This window comes from Delphinus delphis, chromosome 7 (genome assembly GCF_949987515.2).
Source record: "Delphinus delphis chromosome 7, mDelDel1.2, whole genome shotgun sequence".
Lineage (NCBI taxonomy): Eukaryota > Metazoa > Chordata > Mammalia > Artiodactyla > Delphinidae > Delphinus > Delphinus delphis.
In genome coordinates this window covers 62,170,776-62,192,317 of record NC_082689.1, presented here as the reverse complement: position 1 = coordinate 62,192,317, position 21,542 = coordinate 62,170,776, and the positions used below count along the sequence as shown (strand labels likewise).

The following is a 21,542-nucleotide window of genomic DNA, read 5'->3' as shown; positions in this document are numbered from 1 at the left end:
ACAATATAGTATAAACATAACTTTTATATGCACCAGGAAACCAAAAAAATTCATGTGACTCACTTTATTGCCATACTTGCTATATTGTCATGGTCTGGACCTGAGCCCACAATATCTCTGAGGTATGCCTGTAAATAGATGGCAGATGATTGGAACTTGATTTCTCACTGTTGGAGTGGGAGGTTACAGCTAAGCAAGGGAAGACGCTGGAATGTCCGTGTTTTAATGGATTAGAGTTGGAGACATCAGTATGAACTCACATTTAGGTTAATATAGATACAGGTGAAATTACATATGTATAAATATTTATGGGTACGTGCATATACACAAGTTAGTATGCAGACATAGTTTTCCTTCCTGTGTCAGTGGAGAGGGCCTAGAAGTAAAGATACTCCAGTAGAAACAAGCACACCCAGTGCCCCAGATCTTGGTTTCTAATACAGTTCTCCAAAAATATATGAAAAATTAAAATAAAAAGGAAGCAGATCTCCTTGGAGAAATGGTTACTTCTAGAACTGGGGCAGGGAGTATGCAAGATGAGCCTGGAGCATCTCATAGCTCTAGGAAGTTAGGAAGTACTAAACACACACACACACACACACACACACACACACACACACACACACACACACACACACACACACACACACACATTGGTGGGTGGGAGGTGGGGCAGTAGGTCAGAGGGACTCAGAAGCCGACTGAAAGTACTTCCAAAGGCCAAGTTGGACTAATTTGAACAAGAAAATAAAGTAGTATTGGATTATAACCCTAAGTATAAACGAATACCTATGAGTTCATACTACCGTAAGTAAAGGATTGAATAAATAAACGAATGAGGGAGAATAGACAAATTTCCCATGCTGAAGAATTCCAAATAGTTTATGTAGATTTTCACCCTCAAGGAGGTGGAACATAACTCCCTACTCTTTTTTAAAAATATATATATATTTATTTATTTATTTAGGCTGCTCTGGGTCTTAGTTGTGGCACGGGAGACCTTCACTGCAGCATGCCAGCTCTTACTTGCGGCATGCAGACTTCTTAGTTGTGGCGTTGGACTCTTAGTTGCCATATGCATGCGGGATCTAGTTCCCTGACCAGGGATCGAACCCAGGCCCCCTGCATTGGGAGCATGGAGTCTTACCCACTGGACCACCAGTAAAGTCCCTAACTCAGTACTATTTAAGTGTGGGCTGTGCTTAGCGACTTCCTTCTCAAAAGTACAGTGTGGAAAAGGGGAAAAAGTAACTTTACAGGAGAGAAAGTTGGCGAATACTGCCTAAAGCAGATGATCAAGGTCAATATCAACAGTAATAAATCATGCTGATATTATGCACCCTTGATAGGATGTTAATGAGAATGGTACTTTACCTCAGTGGTCCTCCTCCCGCAAAACCATAACTTCAGACTAACCTTGAGAAAAACATCAGGCAAATTACAATTGAGGAATGTTATACAAAATACCTGACCAGTATTCCTCAAAACTGTCAAGGTCATCAAAAACAAGGGAAGTCTGAGAAACTGTCACAGCTAAGAGTAGCCTAAGGAGACATGACAACTAAATGTAATATGGTATCCTGGATGGGATCCTGGAAAAGACATGACAGCTAAATGTAATACGGTATCCCGGATGGGATCCTGGAAAAGAAGAATGATACTAGGTAGAAACTAACAAAATCTGAAGAAAATATGGACTTTAATCTATCAATATTATATCAATAAAAATTGCTCAATAATATATCAATATTAGTTCACTGTGACAGTCATATCATGCTAATATAAGATTTAAGGGGAAACTGGGTGTGAGGCATATGAGAACTCTGTAGTAGCTTCAAAACTTTTCTGCAAATCTAAAATTATTTTAAAATGGTATTATTTTTAAAAAGGGAATGAGAAGTTCCTCTCTGTACCAAGTAAAAAAAGAAGAAAGCAAGAATGTCAGTAATAAAAATGACGATCAGTTCAGGACAGCACTGTACATCTTTACCAGAATTAATGATATTGCACAGCAGGAGTTTTGCAATAGTGGCAGTTGTTACAGGCTTCTTAGTAGAAAACAGTAAACTCTAGTAGTGTGCTTAGTTTATAAATAGTAACTCACCTGGTAGGTTACTAGCAAATACTCAGTTGTAGTTAAAAATTAAAGTGTATTGTGTGTTCTTAAAACCAAGCATCAATTTATGCAATAAAGAAACTTCTCTGTGCCTACCACTGGGCTGCAGACCACACTTTGCCCTGTGGTACTTGTGTATGGCAGTTGACTATTCCTCAGGGAGGCATAATGTTTTCAAACAAAAATATATTTCCCATGATTCTGAGGGCACTAAATATATCATGCCTACATCATTTTCCCATTCTTTTCTCTATTCATCCACAAAACTCCATAAACACAAAAACAAAACATGTGCCAAGAACGATCTGATAGTTGGTTAGTTTGGACTGGCCTGAGCTGGTGGGACAACTTGGCTGTGTTCCAGGTGGGCTCTCTCCTTCTCCAGCAGGCTACCCCAGACTTACTCTCACGTAAGTGGTATGGTCGAGAGGGAGAGGGAGAGAGATGTTGGGGGAGAGATTTTGAGGGAGAGCTATTGAAAGAGAATATACAAGACCACTTTAGGCCTAGTCTTGGAAAGGTATGTTATTTCTGCCACAATTCTCTTTGTCTAAAGCAAATCAAGGCAGCCCATATACAAAGATTGGGGAATAAATTCTACCTCTTGGGAGAAGTAGCAGAGTTACCTTGCAAAGATCTTAGATACAGGGAGGAGTGGAGAATTGGGGCCATTTTGCAGTCATTCTAACAGAGTGATTGTAAGTAGAACTTGGCGAATTGAAATAACATTCAGAAGAATCACCTACTTAATTCAGATAGATTCTTGTCTGTTCATGTTAAACCAAACAGATGAGGTAACTATCACTTCATTAATTTTTTTGCCTTTATTGTAATAATATTAATCACGGTAATTTAAAACAGGCACTTTTGTTTTAAAAGGGAAAGTGTCAATTTTACACCGAAACACATTTAAAATTTTAATTGTATTGGAAGTCAAAGTAGAATTTTAAGAATTGAAAGGGTTATTAGTAGCAAGAATGCTTTCATTATTAGAATGGCCTCTGGTAGCACTTACATTTATCACCTTTGACTGTTACTCTCTCAGTTTTGCATCTGCCTCCATTTAGTTTACCTAGAGAAAATCATTGTAATCTCTTCATTGTGTCAATTTGTAGGACACATCCTTTTAGATTTTATTTTGTGTGGAAAATATGTGCAGATGTTGATGTGTACATGTAGTTGGCAGAATTAAGTATCTTTATTTTAATACTTACTACAGAATATACCCAGTTATGCTGTTCATTTAGTTGGACTTAAAACCTTTTTATTGAAATATAGCATATACATAGAAATGCTCATTTATCATGAGTATAGAGCTATTACACATATAAGTGTGCATGTGTCATGAGTATAGAGCTCTTTGAGCTTTTGAAAACTGAATATCACTGTGTAACCAGCCTCCAGATTGAGAAACAGAACATTACCAGCATCCCACAATCCCTCTTCTTGTTCTCTGTCACTGTCTCTTCCAAGAGTAGCCAGTATCCTTACTCCTAATCCTATACATTAGTTTTGCCTGTTTTTGTTCTTTATGTAGCCATTTATATCTAATATGCATTCTTTTGAGCCTGACTTCTTCAGAATAGGGTGCTCTTGATATTTTTTCATGTCTTTATCTATAGGTGAGAAACAATAATTACATTTGGTCATAGGTCCTTTATTTTTATATATATATATATATATATATATATATATATATATATATTTATTTATTTATTTATTTATTTATGGCTGTGTTGGGTCTTCGTTTCTGTGCGAGGGCTTTCTCTAGTTGAGGCAAGCGGGGGCCACTCTTCATCGTGGTGCGCAGGCCTCTCACTATCGCAGCCTCTCTTGTTGCGGAGCACAGGCTCCAGATGCGCAGGCTCAGTAGTTGTGGTTCACGGGCCTAGTTGCTCTGCGGCATGTGGGATCTTCCCAGACTAGGGCTCGAACCTGTGTCCCCTGCATTGGCAGGCAGATTCTCAACCACTGTGCCAACAGGGAAGCCCCGGTCATAGGTCCTTTTAAAATCTTAACTAAAATTTTGAAATTGGGTACTGGAATGATAGAATCAATCATAAATTACCAATAATATATTTTAATTCATTGTAGGATTAATGAGTTCTATAAAGCAGTAATTTTCCTCTTTTAAGAAGTAAACTATAATCTTTTTAGTTTCTTGAAGGAAAAAAAGGACATTAGTGTCTGTAATTATTAAAGTTAGAATTAAAAATACTGTGCGTGTAGAAGATTGTAAAGTCTTACTTTTAAAAACTCTAGAAAAGGTAACTTAGCAGTCTCTTTGGTAACGCATTTTGGTATTAGGATTTCCTTGAAGTTTTCAAGTTAATTGTACCAAGATATAAAAGAAGGAAAAATATCTTTGTGTGTCAGATAGAGTTAATGAAATTCTAGTTCTTTGGCACTTAACGTGAGACTGAATTATTTCATGTCACTTTAATCAGGTATTTCTGTATTTGAACTTGAGAGCAATCAGATACATCCCCTCTTTTCTGTACTAAAAATTTTCCCCTAAAAAACAAAGTAATCACATGTCAAATCTTAATGGCCCCTGGTACTTCGTTTGAAATCTTCTTTTCATTTTGAGCCATTAATCTTGTTTTCATAGACGTTGAGCTTTCTGGTTTTGATTCTGTTCAAATATTGTTGAATGTTCTTTCTCTGGTTTTTTCATTGGCTTCTTTTTTAATTTCCATTAATTTTGAGCATTATCCAAAGTTTTGTTTTAGGTTTCCTCCCCTTTTCCTCTCAGTCTTAATAAATATCAGATGTATGTTTATCTGCATGAATTCTTATTAAAACATATCCTAACTTGATATCTTTCTTATTCGATTTCTATCATTTTTTAACATATTTATTTAGATATGCTTCCATCTTTTAAACATGTCATAAATCATTTCTGCTTCCCTGATCTTCCTAGTCCCCTCTACTCCGACTCCTTTCTTTGCCACTATGGATGTCACTGATTTTCATGAATTTAAGAATTTTTATCTGGAAATGATTATTGACTCAATATTTTATTTCTTGCTGTTAATGACATATCACCAAAAGATTACTGTTATTTTCTATAATAGTTCTCCTTTATTAATATATATGGTCATATATAAATGTTTTCCCTACATAAATAAATATATATTGATAATTATTATCACTAAGATATAATCATAATAACTACAATTAAAAGAAAGGAGAAATAGTTCTTTCCTCTTTTATCTCCTAATAAATATTGCCATTTCTTTCCAAGAGCTGCCATGTTATTATAAATTTCCCTTCTGAGATGCCTCAAAGAAAATTAAAGCAAATGATCTCCCCCTTATTTCCTTAAATTATAGTATGAAAAAAGAATTTTTTGGATACAAATATCTTTGCGTCTGTGTTTTAAGATTTAATTTTATGTGTGAATGATACAACATCAGAAGTGTATTTAACCATATATTATTTAAAGTCTTTCATTATATCAATTCTTTGCATTTTTGTCTTTTCCTGAGTATTTTAGCAAGATAATTTCCCCATAGTTTTATTACTGTATACATTTGTTGATATTGAAGTTCAAAATTATTTTAGCTTGATTTTTTTTTTCCATAATTTCATCGAAGAGAGATTTTTCTTTTCAGGAATTAAGAGCTGCAACTTTTTCCCCTCAGATTCTCCAGAGAGTGATATTCCTATGGAGATCACCACAGCAGAACCACAAGTTTCTGAGGCAGTGTATGATTGTGTTATTTGTGGACAGAGTGGCCCCTCCTCTGAAGACAGACCTACAGGATTGGTTGTACTGTTACAAGCATCCTCAGGTAAAATCAAAGTAATTTTTTAGTGGGACCATTTTAGAGATGAAGTATTTACAGTAAATTAATAAGTATCTCTCTTAACTAAAAGCTATATTTTTGTTTACATAATAATTATAGATCTATAGCAAGGATCTATTTAGATCTGTTAAGCAGACATTGTTAATCTGGTTTTATCTCACTTTCCTGGACATGAGTGTTGGAAGAAGCCTTTAAGAGAATATGTTACACAATCTTTTTCTTTAAAGTGTGATGCAATATAACCAATGCCAGGTGGCCAAAAACTTGAGTTCAGCTTTCTTGGCAATCTAATTGATCTAAAATCTAGAAGCATTTTAAGCTCATAAATATTGTCAATTTAAATATTTTAATTATATAAGGCATATTTAGGTAGCTTTGCCCTTATTTCTTGAGCTTAGAAGCATTCGTTCTTTTTTTTGTGTGTGGTACACGGGCCTCTCACTGTTGCGGCCTCTCCCATTGCGGAGCACAGGCTTCGGACGTGCAGGCTCAGCGGCCATGGCTCACTGGCCCAGCCGTTCCGCGGCATGTGGGATCTTCCCGGACCGGGGCACGAACCCACGTCCCCTGCATCGGCAGGCGGACTCTCAACTACTGCACCACCAGGGAAGCCCGAAGCATTCGTTCTTGAAACAGCTTGCAGATTGATATGTTTGCCAATCTATAGTTAGAACAATTAAAAAAAAAATTGAAGGATTTGTCTGAATGCTCTCTATCCTCTGCCATATCGAAGTATTTTGAGGTAGTGATAACTGTGACACTCCAGTCCTAATGGATGTAATCCTTTTTCCACAGGAGTATGTGTGGAGCAAAGAGAAATAAAAGACTTACATATTTCTCCAGAGCATTTTTTTCTAGGGTGTTTACTCTTTGAATTAATAAAGTGGAAAGAGTTAGATATAAGACATTCCTCTGAATTCTAATACAGGTATTGCTTGACATAATCTGGCCACGTTTGTTCCTTTCTTTTAAATATCTAGATAATACTGACTTCAGAGGATTGTTGTGTTGGTTAAGTAATGTAATATAGGCAAAAGGATCTAATATGGTGCCTGGCAGATTAGTTTCTCGTCTTACTACTCTCCTTGTTTAAACATGAAATTGATCTGGGAAACCCTCACTGAACAGGACATTGGAGTAGAGCTGTCAAGACCAGAAATGCCTACTAAAAAGGAAATGTGTGGGAGTACTGACTAATTTTGCAGCTACTTATCTTTTCTACTATTGTAAGGAAATCAGTTTATTAGATTATTGCCACTTGACTTTCTATAACTTCTTCACCAAATACTGTATAATCATCAACTTAATGTTTTATTCATTCATTCATTCATTTCACATGTATTTATTGAGCACCACTGCTATAATAAACAAAACAAAACAATATCCCTGCCCTAATGAAGCTTATGTTATTGTTTTAGACTGTTACTTGTTCATTATTTTATATTTTTAAAGTTGCTTTGAGGGCTTCCCTGGCGGCGCAGTGGTTGAGAGTCCGCCTGCCGATGCAGGAGACACGGGTTTGTGCCCCGGTCCGGGAAAATCCCACATGCTGCAGAGTGGCTGGGCCCGTGAGCCATGGCCGCTGAGCCTGCGCGTCCGGAGCCTGTGCTCCGAAGCGGGAGAGGCCACAACAGTGAGAGGCCCACATACTGGGGGGAAAAAAAAAAAAAGTTGCTTTGACGTGTTACTTCATTTAATCCCCTTTTAACAATTTTGTACACTATCTCAATTTATTGATATTAGATAATTCCACTATACCACAGTTCTTTTATTTTAAGATGGGAGAAAAAGAATAAGAAACTACCATTAAAAGCATTAAACCTCAAGGGTGATTTTAACTGGGAATTATAGCCAGGGAAATCTCTGGCTGTCTCCTTTCCTTCTGAGTCTCACCCACCCACTGACGTCCTCTCACCTTTTACCTCTCTTTACTTTTTCCTTACTTCTGAATTCTTTATTTATTTTGATTTGTCTCTTCCCTTTTTCTTTTATCTTTTTACATGTGAATATGGAAACTTTTAACCATGTACTGATGTAAAGAGACTAGTAAAATGAACCTCCATGTCCCCATCAGTCTCTAACAGTAATCAACTTGTGGCTAATTTTAATTTATTTATTCCCTCCCCCTAGAATTATTTTGAAGCAGATTCCAGATATCACTTTATTTCATCTATAAATATTTCACTGTTTCTGTTAAATAGAAAGGATTTAAAAAAAAAAAAAAAACATAACCATAGTCACTCCTAAGTAACTTAGTTCCTCAGTATCATCAAATATCTAGTCAGTGTTCAAAATTCCCCAATTGTTTCTTATTTATTTTGTTTAATTAATTAATGTATAGTTGTAGGGGCCTCTTGTAGTCTTTTAATTAATAAATTCCCTTTTCATCTTTCCTGTGCCTGTCTCCCTGCCCCCAAATGCATTTTACCATTTGAAGAAATTGGTTCATTGAACATTTTTTTAATCAATATTTTTAAATTGCAGTATAGTTGATTTATAATTTCTGCCGTACAGCAAAATGATTCATTTATACATATATATACATTCTTTTTTAAAAAAATATTCTTCTCCATTATAGTTTATCATAGGATATTGAACATAGTTCTGTGTGCTATACAGTAGGACCTTGTCATTTATCCATTGTATATAAAAGCTTACATCTGCTAACCCCAACCTCCCACTCCATCCCTCTCTCAACCTCCTCCCCCTTGGCAAACACCAGTCTGTTCTCTATGTCTGTGATTCTGTTTCTCTTTCATAGATAGATTCGTTTGTGTCATATTTTAGATTCCACAGATAAGTGATGTCATATGGTATTTGCCTTTCTCTTTCTGACTGACTTCACTTAGTTTGATAATCTCTAGTTGCATCCATGTTGCTGCAAATGACATTATTTTGTTCTTTTTATGGCTGAGTAGTATTCCATTGTATATATGTAGCACATCTTCTTTATCCATTCATCTGTCGATGGACATTTAGTTTATATTCATGTCTTGGCTATTGTGTAGAGTGCCGCTATGAACATAGGGTTGCATGTATCTTTTTGAATTATAGTTTTGTCTGGATATATGCCTAGGAGTGGAATTGCCGGATTATACGGTAATTCTATTTTTTTTTTTTTTTTTTTTGCGGTACGCGGGCCTCTCACTGCTGTGGTCTCTCCCATTGCGGAGCAGAGGCTCCGGAAGCGCAGGCTCAGCGGCCATGGCTCACGGGCCCAGCCGCTCCGCGGCACGCGGGATCCTCCCGGACCGGGGCACAAACCCGTGTCCCCCGCATCGGCAGGCGGACTCTCCACCACTGCGCCACCAGGGAAGCCCGGTAATTCTATTTTTAGGTTTTTTTTTTTTTTTTTTTTTTCGGTATGTGGGCCTCTCACTGTTGTGGCCTCTCCCGTTGCGGAACACAGGCTCCGGATGCGCAGGCTCAGCGGCCATGGCTCACGGGCCTAGCCACTCCGCGGCATGTGGGATCTTCCCGGACCGGGGCATGAACCCGTGTCCCCTGGATTGGCAGGCGAACTCTCAACCACTGCGCCACCAGGGAAGCCCTATTTTTAGTTTTTTTGAGGACCTCCATACTGTTTTCCTTAGAGGTTGCACCAATTTACATTCCCACCAACAGTATAGGAGGGTTCCCTTTTCTCCACACCCTCTCCAGCATTTGTTATTTGTAGACTTTTTAATGATGGCCATTCTGACTGGTTTGAGATGGTACTTTTTGTAGTTTTGATTTGCATTTCTCTAATAATTAGCGATGTTGAGCATCTTTTCATGTGCCTATTGGCCATCTGTATGTCTTCTTTGGTGAAATGTCTCTTTAGGTCTTCTGCCCATTTTTTGATTGAGTTGTTTGTTTTTTTGTTGTTGAGTTGTATGAGATGTTTGTATATTTTGGAAATTAAGCCTTTGTTGGTTGCATCGTCTGCAAATATTTTCTCCCATTCTGTAGGTTGTCTTTTGATGTTGTTTATGGTTTCCTTTGCTGTGGAAAAGCTTGTAAGTTTGATTAGGTCCCATTTGTTTATTTTTGTTTTATTTCTGTTGCCTTGGAAGACTGACCTAAGAAAACATTGGTCCAATTTATGTCAGAGAATGTTTTGCCTATGATCTCTTCTAGGAGTTTTATGGTGTCATGTCTTATGTTTTAAGTCTTTAAGCCATTTTGAGTTTATTTTTGTGTATGGTAAGAGGGTGTGTTCTAACTTCATTGATTTACATGCGGCTGTCCAACTTTCCCAACGCCACTTGCTGAAGAGACTGTCCTTTTCCCATTGTATATTTTTGCCTCCTTTGTTGAAGATTAATTGACCTTAGGTGTGTGGGCTTATTTCTGGGCTCTCTATTCTGTTCCATTGATGCATATATCTGTTTTTGTGCCAATACCACGCCTAGATAAATAAAACAGAGAATAGAAAAGCAATAGAAAGAATCAGCAAAGCCAAAATCTTGAAAATTTCATCAAAATTGATAATTTTTTTAGCTAGACTGACCAAGAAAAAAAGAGAGAACACACAAATAACTAAAATCAGAAATGAAAGTTGAGACATTACTGTAGACTATACAGACATAAGAAAGACATATGGGGCTTCCCTGGTGGCGCAGAGGTTGAGAGTCCGCCTGCCGATGCAGGAGACACGGGTTCGTGTCCCAGTCCGGGAAGATCCCACATGCCGCGGAGTGGCTGGGCCCGTGAGCCATGGCCGCTGAGCCTGCGCATCCGGAGCCTATGCTCCGCAACGGGAGAGGCCACAACAGTGAGAGGCCCGCACACCGCCAAAAAAAAAAAAAAAAGACATATGAATAATTTTATGTCAACAAATTTGATGTCCTAGATGAAATGGATAAGTTCCTAGAAATACACAAACCACCAAAACTGACTCAAGAAGAATAGGAAATTTGAACAAACATTAAACCAGTAAAGAGATTGAATCAGTAATCAGAAACTTCTCAACAAATAAGAGCCCAGGACCTGGTAGCTTCAGTGGTGAGTCTTCCAAACATTTAAAGAATTAATGCCATTCCTCCTTAAATTTGTCCAAAAAAAAAAAGAAATTAAAAAAGAGGCAGAGGACAGACTTCCCTGGTGGCACAGTGGTTAAGAAACTGCCTGCCAGTGCAGGGGACATGGGTTCAATCCCTGGTCCGGGAAGATCCCACATGCCACGGAGCATCTAAGCCCGTGTGCCACAACTACTGAGCCTGCACTCTAGAGCCCGAGAGCCACAACTACTGAGCCCGCGTGCCACAACTTGAAGCTCATGCACCTAGAGCCCATGCTCTGCAACAAGAGAAGCCACCACAATGAGAAGCCCGCGTACCGCAACGAAGAGTAGCCCCCGCTCGCTGCAACTAGAGAAAGTCCACGTGCAGCAACAAAGACCCAACACAGCCAAAAATAAATGAATAAAATAAATAAATTTTAAAAACCCCAACTAACTACTCTATATTTAAAAAAAAAAGAGAGAGGCGGGGAACACTTCTTAACTCATTTCTGAGACCAGCATTACCTTGATACCAAAGCTAAGGACATCACAAGAAAAGAATATGATAGACTGGTATCCCTTATGAATATAGATGTAAAAGTCCTTAACAAATTCCTAGCAAATCAAATTCAGCAGTGTATTAAGAGGATTATACATCATGGCTAATTATATTTTAGTTGCTAGCATCTACCTGCTTTTGTCTATTCTTCCTGTTGCTGCTGCCATAAATCTCCGCAAAACTTGGGGCCCACGTTGCTGTGCCTGATATTCCCTTCTCTAAGAATGGCTCTTCCCATGCTTATTGAATCTTAGAGTAATGTGTGGCACTGTATGCTTATATCCCCACTTCCTTTTTTTGCGTTATGATGTTTTACAATTATAAAAATACCTCTTTTCTCAACTTTTCATTTTGAAAAGTTTTATATCTACAGGAAAGTTGAATACCCTTCACCTGTACTGACTGATTGTTAACATGTTGTCATATTTATGTTTTCGTTCCCATACTTATCTATACACACACACACACACTTTTCAGAAGAAAATGGCGGACATCATGACATTTTATCCCTAAATACTTCAGGTTGTATCACCTAAGAAGAAAGATATTCTTTTATATAACCTTAGTATCATTATCATACCCAAGAAATTTAATAAAATAAAATATTCTATGTTCAAATTCTCCCAATTGTCCCAATAATTTTTTTTATAGCAGTTATATTTTTTTCTTGATCCAAGAGCCAAGCAAAGATCATGTGTTGCATTTAGCTGTCATTTCTTGTTAGTCTCTTCTCCAGAACAGTTTCTCCAGACCTTTTTAAAAATTTTGAAGAGTTCGGATCAGTTCTGCAGACTGTGTCATTTTCTAGATTTATGTTTGTTTCCCTATTATTAGATTCGAGTTAAACATTTTTGACAAGGGCACTATTATGATGATGTTCCTTTCCGTTGCATCACATTAGGAGGCTCACAGTGGCGGTTTGTTCCATTATTGGTGATGCTAACCAAGTTTAATCACTTGGTTGGTATTCTATAGGATGACACATTGAGAGTCTAACATCATACCCTTTTACTTGATGTTCCCTGCCCTAATCAATGAATGTGTTATCTGTTACTGTCATCATTCTTTTTGATTCTCAAGTTTTCTCAAATTTCGCTAGTCAAAACTCCTTTAGGTCCTCATGACCTGCCCCCTCAGTGTTTGAATACCTCCTTACTCTTTATTACACACAACTCCAGGCTCACCTTGCACTTCTCCCCAACCCTGGACTTAGCTTTTCCTCCAGTGATATCTATTTCCTTTTGGTGAAAAATAGTATATTTAGAAATGAAGTTTATTTGTACTGGTGAGTCATAACTTGTAGGCTTTTTCTCTGGATAGATTTTGGAAACCATCCAGGGTTCATACTCATATTTTGGTATTATTTTAGAAAATAAGTATTGCCATTTGTAAAGCTTTATTTATTCTGTAGAAGAAAACTAGAATATCACTTTTTTTTTAGGCCTTACAAATATTGTAATGGTGAAAAACTGAGTGAAGCTTATGGTAAATAACTCCGCTTTTCTTGGTTTTATAAAGTCTACATGTTGGTTTTTTAATGAGCTCTTATCTCTGTTGTTAATGTAGTTTTGGGGCAGTGCCGTGACAACATTGAGCCAAAAAAGTTGCCTATCACTGAAGAGGAGCAGATTTACCCTTGGGATACATGTGCAGCAGTTCATGACGTGAGGCTCTCATTATTACAGCGTTATTTTAAGGATGTAAGTACCCTTTTTTATTAACTGGTATTTTTGTCTGCAAAATTGATGGTTATTTCTCTCCAGAGTTTTATATCTTTTCTTCAACTTATTCAGTCAAAATATAACTCAGACCTAAGAGCATAATAATTTTGAAGGAGAGATCTAATAAAGGAGAGAAAAAGTAGGGTATCTCTTACAGTCAGAATAGTTATTCATTTCTAGAAAAAAAGTCTTTTTTGTAAAAAAGCTCTGAACTGATATCTGAACTGCACTGAATCTCTGTTTTGCTTTTGTGAGTGATTGTGAGATTTTATTTCTACATTAATACTTTTGTGTGCTTTCATAATGGTTATTTTGTTTATAAATGGTGTGCTCCCTGGACTGTATACCTCTGGAGGTCTAGGGCCATTTCTTCTATTGGTTGTAGTCCCCTGAGGGACTAGCACATACTCGTGTATTGCGGATGCTTACTGTATTTCAGTTTTGTAGCCAGACAGACCATATAGAGCAGAAGAGTTATCAGTGGACACTGATACTGATAATAGAATTAAACTGCATAAATTCTGCTCTCTTCATAGCAAATGCATGCATTTTATAGAGTTGATGTGTAGAATTTCAGTGATGTAACATGGTCTGTTTACTAGTGAAATTGGAAGTGTTATATATGAGAGATATGACACAGTAGGGACGGAACCTGAGCTTTGGAGTCAGATAGACTTAGGGTTGAACTTGGTCTCTACCACTTTTAACTGAGTGATCTTGGTCAGCTTTTCACTCCCTTTTTATAAAAAGGTATCGATAAGACCACTTACTGTATGAAGTTTTAATAAATATTGAGGTTGTGAAGATTCAGTGTTAAACACAGCACAGTGGTGAGCACATTGTTGAATATAGGTCTTCCTAAAATATAGGTCTCATATTAGTAAATGATTTCCTGCTTTTTTTGACTCTAGCAGATTAAAATAAGACATCTAACAGTTACATAGACAAATGACCTACTATTTTCAGTTTTAAAAGCTAACTGCTTTCATTAAAAAAAAAGGTTAATTACATTTTTATAATACATTGCCAAAGAGAGCAGCTTGTTTATTAGCTGCCTACCAACCATTCATTTTAGATGTAACACCCAAATCTGCTTCTACTTCAAATGGCTCCAAAACATAAAACAGAGATGAGCAGGGCTCTTGTTTTTCTGACGTGTAACAGTAGAAGCTAGCTCACCTGCTGTGAGTATTTGATTTGTGCTGTTGCACATCTTTGAATTGTCTGGGAAGGCATTTTACACTGTGTAATATTTTTAACTTTCAGATGCTCATGAAGAGTCTTGATTTAATATTAGAACTCTGTTTACTATTGTTTAAAGATGATTTGGTCATCTTACATTATAATGTATAAATTTTTTTCCAACATAGAAATAAAATTTCATTGTTTACTCAGTTTTGATGGCTTTCAAATCTTTCATCATATGCTGTCATGTTAGACCTCATGTGTAATATTGCCCTGGCTTGGCCATCTATTTGCTGCAGACTCTAGAGGGTGAATTCAAGTTCAGGCTGAAATGCTGTTTGACAGAGGCCAAATGAAATTCAAAGAAAATTACTTTAGCAGGAAAAATCTAATAAGCCTGTGTATAGGTCGAAGGGAAGGAATTAGCAGAGAAGAATTTGAAATAGAAAGAGATGAAAGCAATTAACTTTTAAAACAAATTTTAAAAGGGTATGTAGTTTGCTTATATAATCTGGGTCCCTTTTTTATTGTTTATTATATTAAATCCTTGTAAATGTTTAGTCACTTTTTGGGGTTATTCTCATAACCACATTTGTACTTCAGAAAGATGTGTGCAGGATGCATCATGGAGACAAGAAACTTTATTTAAGAGCCCTGTCCCCACAGTAGATGACACAGGCTTGCGAGGACAGACCAAAATCATGAGTTACTTAGGAGATGGATTTCATATGGTTTGGGAACCAATTCTGTGGTGTGAAGGAAAGGGGGTGATGTACAATAACTTTTAGCTTTCTGATTTGGTGACTAAACAGATGTGGAGTTTTTAAACCAAGAGGAAGAGAAAGATTCATAGAGAAAATGAAAGTTTTTGACACATCGGTTTTATGTTATCTCAGGGACCTCAAATTGGAGATTTCTGGTTGGCAGCTGAACATTTTTATCTGGCACTCAGGCAAGAGACTCAGGCATGGAGGGTAGTTGAATTTACTGATTAAGTCACTCAGGGAGAATAGTTTTAATAAGAAAATAGCACTAAGAATAGAACCTTGAGGAATTTAAATATTTGAAGGGGCAGACGAAGAAAGAAAAGTCTTAAAAGGAGGCCTAAACCAAATGGTTAAAGAGATTGGAGAAAAACCAAAAGAGAGTAGCATTGTGGAAGCTAGAGGGAAGTAGGTGCTTTAAGAAGGCAGTTGTTAAGGTTAGATATCACAGAGAGATCAAGTACCATGTCGAACAGGTAAAATACTCAGTAGCAGTATAGTTTATTATCTTATGGGGTAGAGAAAGGCTAATTAATAATTATTCTCTTTCATTATGAGTATAGTTATTTGGAAGCTAAAACTGTGTTCCAAGTTTAAAGATATTGCCTCAGGGCTGTCAAGTCAGGTGTTTCTTTACATCACAAAAATACAAAGCTCACATTAGTATAACAATATGAAATCTTTGAGAGGTTTATGTGGATTTGTTTAGATATGTTTCTACTTCTTTAAAATTAATTGTATTTTGTCCTTTTCTTTCTTTTTTAAGAGTTCTTGTCTCTTGGCAGTATCCATTGGCTGGGAAGGAGGTGTTTATGTACAAACCTGTGGCCACACGTTACATATAGATTGTCATAAATCTTATATGGAATCATTACGGGTAAGTCAATTGAAGCATTTTAAAGGTGTCTGTGTCTTTCCAGGTATTAAGTATTTTTACAGTATATACATCCTAATTCATCTTGGGTGATTATGATTGCCATTCGGACTGTTCAGCCTCACAGTTGTTGACCTCTTCAACTTTAGGGATTTCATTTTTTTTTTTTTTAAACCCCACATTTGTTTATTTATTTATTTTTGGCTGTGTTGGGTCTTCGTTTCTGTGTGAGGGCTTTCTCTAGCTGTGGCAAGCGGGGGCCACTCTTCATCGCAGTGCGCGGGCCTCTCACTCTCGCGGCCTCTCTTGTTGCAGAGCACAGGCTCCAGATGCGCAGGCTCAGTAGTTGTGGTTCACGGGCCTAGTTGCTCCGCGGCACGTGGGATCTTCCCAGACCAGGGCTCGAACCTGTGTCCCCTGCATTGGCAGGCAGATTCTCAACCACTGTGCCACCAGGGAAGCCCGGGATTTCATGTTTTTACTTCACATTAGCAACTAACTTCCACGGCTGTAATTTTAGACTTTGCTACTCCAGCTCAACAATAGTAAGCTTTAATATCCTACCATATCATTATGTGATTATTCTTCAAAGTGTCTTATTTTTACTCTTATTAGTGTGTTTTACTTCTGACCTCAAGATCTCTAGTCCTTTAGCCCCTTGTATTTTCCTAGTACGCTAGCTCTTTCCTTGCCTCACTTTCTTGTACTGTGCCCATTCTGCTCTTAATACCAGTCATTTAATCCACCTCCTTTGATTTTATACCCAGTCAGCTAGCACTGTTAGAAAATCATAAAACTAGGTGAACTGGTACCTCCACAAATCTGTGGTTTCTTAGAATAGTGGCTGAGATTGGGGTCATGGACTGTAGATATTACTTACCAATTCATTTACCTATCTTTGATCAGTTTCCTCTCCTAGTCTCCTTAGCAGCTATTGCAGACCTTTGCCTCCTCTATCCCAGACTCTTTGCCTAAATCCCAAGATGCCTTTCCTCTCATCAGATCTGTCTTTTCCTGTGGCACCAAGACAACAGTGGCTGTCTGTCACATACTACCTTAGCTTCCTACCTTGCTTTTCTGTTCCCCAATAAGTGACTGCATCCCAGCCAATCCTTTCTTTTTCACTTTTCAAAAAAAGTTAATTAATTAATTTATTTTTTGGCTGCATTGGGTCTTTGTTGCTGTGTGCAGCCTTTCTCTAGTTGTGGCGAGCAGGGGCTACTCTTAATTGCAGTGCGCGGCTTCTCGTTGCGGTGGCTTCTCTTGTTGCAGAGCACGGTCTCTAGGGTGCACAGGCTTCAGTAGTTGTGGCACGTGGGCTCTAGAGCGCAGGCTCAGTAGTCGTGGTGCATGGGCTTAGTTGCTCTGCGGCATGTGGGATCTTCCTGGACCAGGGCTTGAACCTGTGTCCCCTGCATTGGCAGGTGGATTCTTAACAACTGCGCCACCAGGGAAGTCCCCTCTTTTTTACTTTTGAGGGTAGTATTCCTTTTTCTGTTCAAGAATAATTTTCTGTTTATGCTCTAGTTTTCCTTTCTCCCCATCACCTCAGGGGCCTTGGTCTATCAGTAAGTAACCTCTTTTTCTTCTGTGTCTTCAGTTTTTCTGCCCATTCTGTCTCTTCATTTCAGTTCATAAAGATGCTCAAGTCACTGGCATTCAAAATTCCTTCCCTTGATCTTGCATTCCCATGTAGCTGCAGTCTTTCTTTTTCTCTCAGCTCAGCTTCTTAAAAGCATGGCCTGCCCTATTCCCAGATTCCTGACTCAGAAGCAGAAGAGTTCTCTTTTTCCCTTCCTACTCCTTACCTCTCACATTAAGTCACATAACAAATCCTATTGATTCCATTTCCTAAATCTCACTTGACTACATTCTGCCTACATTATTCCCACTTCTGCTTTTTTGCATATGCCTTCATCTTTCATCTTGACTATTGCAATTGCTTATCAGTTTCCTTACTCCAAGTCTAATTTACTCATTATATTGATCTTTCTAAAATGTAAATCTGGTGGCATGTTGTTGGCTTAAAAATTCTTTACTGATTTCTTCCTGTTGGGATAAAGTTCAGTCTTCCTTGAATGGCATTCAAGGCATTCCATGATCTGGGCTTGCATGTTACTTTAGCTTTGTCTTCCATCAATTCAGCATTAATAAACTAATTAATAGTTCCTTAAGCACATTATGCATTTTTCATACTTCTATATTCAGTCAGTCATTCAACAAATATTTATTCAGTGCCTACAGTGTTCCAGGCACTGTGATAGACATTGGGGATACATCCCAATGAATAAGACAGTTTCTTCCCTCGAGGAATTTACTATGCATTGCATGAGACAGAAATAAACAAATAGTTGCGGTATAGGTGCTAAGAGTTATGAGGTATGCACAGGGTCTTATTGGGACATCTGCAAGTTCCAGAATTTGATGAAGTAAGGTGCTTGAGTGATAAGAGAGAAGACTGGAGAAGTAATTATGGGTTATATTGTAAAGGGTCTTGTGGTCCATGTAAGGAATTTGTACTTTAGACAGATTCCTTACAGAGAGCCATTAAAGCCATTTAAGACTCTTAAGCAGAGAGATGACATTCAGAAAGGTTATTGTGGTAGTTCTGTAGATTTTAGGGTGTGAGATTGCAGGAGAATAAGAAAGAATATGGTGATAGCATATATTATTTAGGAGGTAAGAGATGATGGTGGCTTGGGCTTAGTCATGGCAGTGAAGATGGAGAAGAGGTTAGAGATTTGAAATTTTTTTTTTAACATCTTTATTGGAGTATAATTGCTTTACAATGGTGTGTTAGTTTCTGCTGTATAACAAAGTGAATCAGTTATACATATGTCCCCATATCTCCTCCCTCTTGCATTTCCCTCCTTCCCACCCTCCCTATCCCACCCCTCTAGGTGGTCACAAAGCACCGAGCTGATCTCCCTGTGCTATGTGGCTGCTTCCCACTAGCTATCTATTTTACATTTGGTAGTGTATATATGTCCATGCCACTCTCTCACTTTGTCACAGCTTACCCTTCCCCCTCCCCGTGTCCTCAAGTCCATTCTCTAGTAGGTCTGCGTCTTTATTCCCGTCCTGCCCCTAGGTTCTTCATAACCTTTTTTTTTTTTTTTTTAGATTCCATATATATGTGTTAGCATATGGTATTTGTCTTTTTCTTTCTGACTTACTTCACTCTGTATGACAGACTCTAGGTCCATCCACCTCACTACAAATAACTCAGTTTTGTTTCTTTTTATGGCTGAGTAATATTCCATTGTATATATGTGCCACATCTTCTTCATTCATCTGTCAGTGGACACTTAGGTTGCTTGAAATATATTTAGAGAAGGATTTTCTAGACTTGGTGAGAGATTGCATGTGGAGCATAAGAGGGAGGAAAGAATTAAGGTAAGAGGTGTTGGTGATCACTGAAAGATTTTGATTGGGAATAAGTATCTCACATTAGGTAGATCATACTGGCAATGGTATGGTTGGGAGACTATTAGGAGATATTAGCAAAGAGAGTAGAAGGAAGAAAGTGGGTGGAAGGACTGATGGGATTTATTAATCAGATATTTGGGGTGGGAGAAGGCATGAAGCTGAAGGAGTTGCTGTTGCAGGCGAATGGGGCAGGCATGAGAGGATGGTCAGTGTCCCAGGTCTTGGGCATGTCCCTGGGGCAGACTGCCAAGTGAGGGTCCTTGGCTTTGTTCAGGAAAGAATTCAAGAGTCAGCCATAATAAAGTGAAAGGGATTTATTCAGGGAAGTACACATTCCATAGGCAGAACGCAGTCCTTCTCAGAGCGTGAGAGCACCCTGGGGTATAGGGGTGGTTAGTTTTCATGGACTGGGAATTTCATAGGCTAGCAAGTGGGAAGATTATTCCAACTACTTTGGGGAAGGGGTGGGGATTTCCAGGAATTGGGCCATTGCCCACTTTTTGGCCTTTTATGGTTAGCCTTGGAATTGTCTGGTGCACTGGTGGGTGTGTCATTTAGCATATGCTAATGTATTACAGTGAGCATATAATGAGACTGAAGGTCTACTGGAAGTCGAATCTTACACCATTTTGGACCTAGTTGGTTCTAACCAGTTTGTCGTATCCTGAACAGCTGTGTCATTCTTTTAAAGGTTGTGCCCTGCCCCCTTTCCTCCTGTCTCACTGCCATGACCCTCTTCTTTCTGAAGTAGGAGGTGTAACTTTATGTTCCTAGAGTAGAGGGGGCAAAGCTGGGGTAGGTAAAGGGACTTGACAAGTGAGGAGACGGTTTAGAAAAACCACTTTGGAATTGGGTGAAAGAATGCTTCATAGGATGTTGGAGAAAGATTGCCAGGAAGTATTCAGGGCTAAGTTGAGGTGGGAAGCAGTTTGTAGCAGAATTGGAAGTCATACACTGGATTAATTTTGTATGAAGATTTTGTTTAGGTGTGTATCATAGAAGGACATATGGAGGGAGAATGAGAAGTGTTGACTTGAGAGTTTTTAAAATGATATATCATGGTGTATGGTAGGATAGGAAAGACCGTATAAACTGAGGAAAAAGGGAGGGACTGAAAGAGATAGGAGTTGACAGAATATAAGATGTTTGAATTTAATATTTTCAGATATGGACAATTTTTGGTCATTACAAGGTAAGGGTGTGGTCATGGTAACAGGTGCTAGGGTAGAGTGGAGGTCAAAGCCATTGGAGTTGATGAGGTCAAGGAGCTAAGGGACTAAGGTATAAGATTGGTTGTACATACATTGAAATTGTGTATGAGGATGGCAGGACTTGGAGTGATGAGGAAAACTGATCTAGGTACCAAAGTCTTCAGATATTGAGGGCAATGGATGACAGTAAAAAGGAAGGAAAAGGGGTGATCTCACTAAATGGCATGAGCCACACTGAGAATGCAAGAGTAATGATCTTGAGCCAGCACTGGAGATGAGAAGGATACTGAGGTTTGAGAGATGTGGGAAAATGAGCAGTGCCTAGTTGAGAGGGCTTCTGGTGATGCTTCAGGAAAGAACCTAGTTTCAGTCAAGGCTAGGATGAGGACCTAGCATTCTTTAAAATTATGGCTACAGGGAAGCTTATCATAGAATGTCCTTCAACGACCAGGACCCTTGCCCCAACCTTTTAGTACACTCCTCTTGTATATCTTTAAAACTTACTTCACAAGTCTTCTTTGGGAAGCCTTCTCTGTTGCATCTATCACACTATTGTTATAATTTGTTTCTCTTTGCTTTTAAATTGTCAGTACCTTAAATGAAGATGTCTCTTAACTCTTTTTGCTGTCACATGGTGCAGCATTTGACACATGATAGGAGCTTAGCATTTGTTTATAGAATTGGATTTAAGAAGACATGGTGTTAGATTTTTAAGGAATTGAAAAAATAAGTGTCACAGAGTAAAAAAAAAAAAAATAGAATTCAGTTCTTTTGGCCAAAGTACTTGAAATCCAAGATACAGTGAAATGAACACTAAATTAAAGAGTTGGGAAACCTAAGTTCATTCTGACATTGTCATTAACTACCTTTGTAACCATGGGCAAATA

At 38.1% G+C, this 21,542-nt stretch overlaps 1 protein-coding gene across 1 annotated transcript in view; it reads left to right on the top strand.

The window, feature by feature from the left end:
• UBR3 (ubiquitin protein ligase E3 component n-recognin 3) overlaps positions 1-21,542 on the top strand; it is a 225,667-nt gene that overhangs the window by 133,923 nt on the left and 70,202 nt on the right. The window contains exons 25-27 of the mRNA XM_060016607.1: positions 5,764-5,913; positions 13,038-13,171; positions 15,908-16,018. Coding sequence (XP_059872590.1) covers positions 5,764-5,913; positions 13,038-13,171; positions 15,908-16,018 — 395 coding nt within the window. The remainder of the gene's footprint in view (positions 1-5,763; positions 5,914-13,037; positions 13,172-15,907; positions 16,019-21,542) is intronic.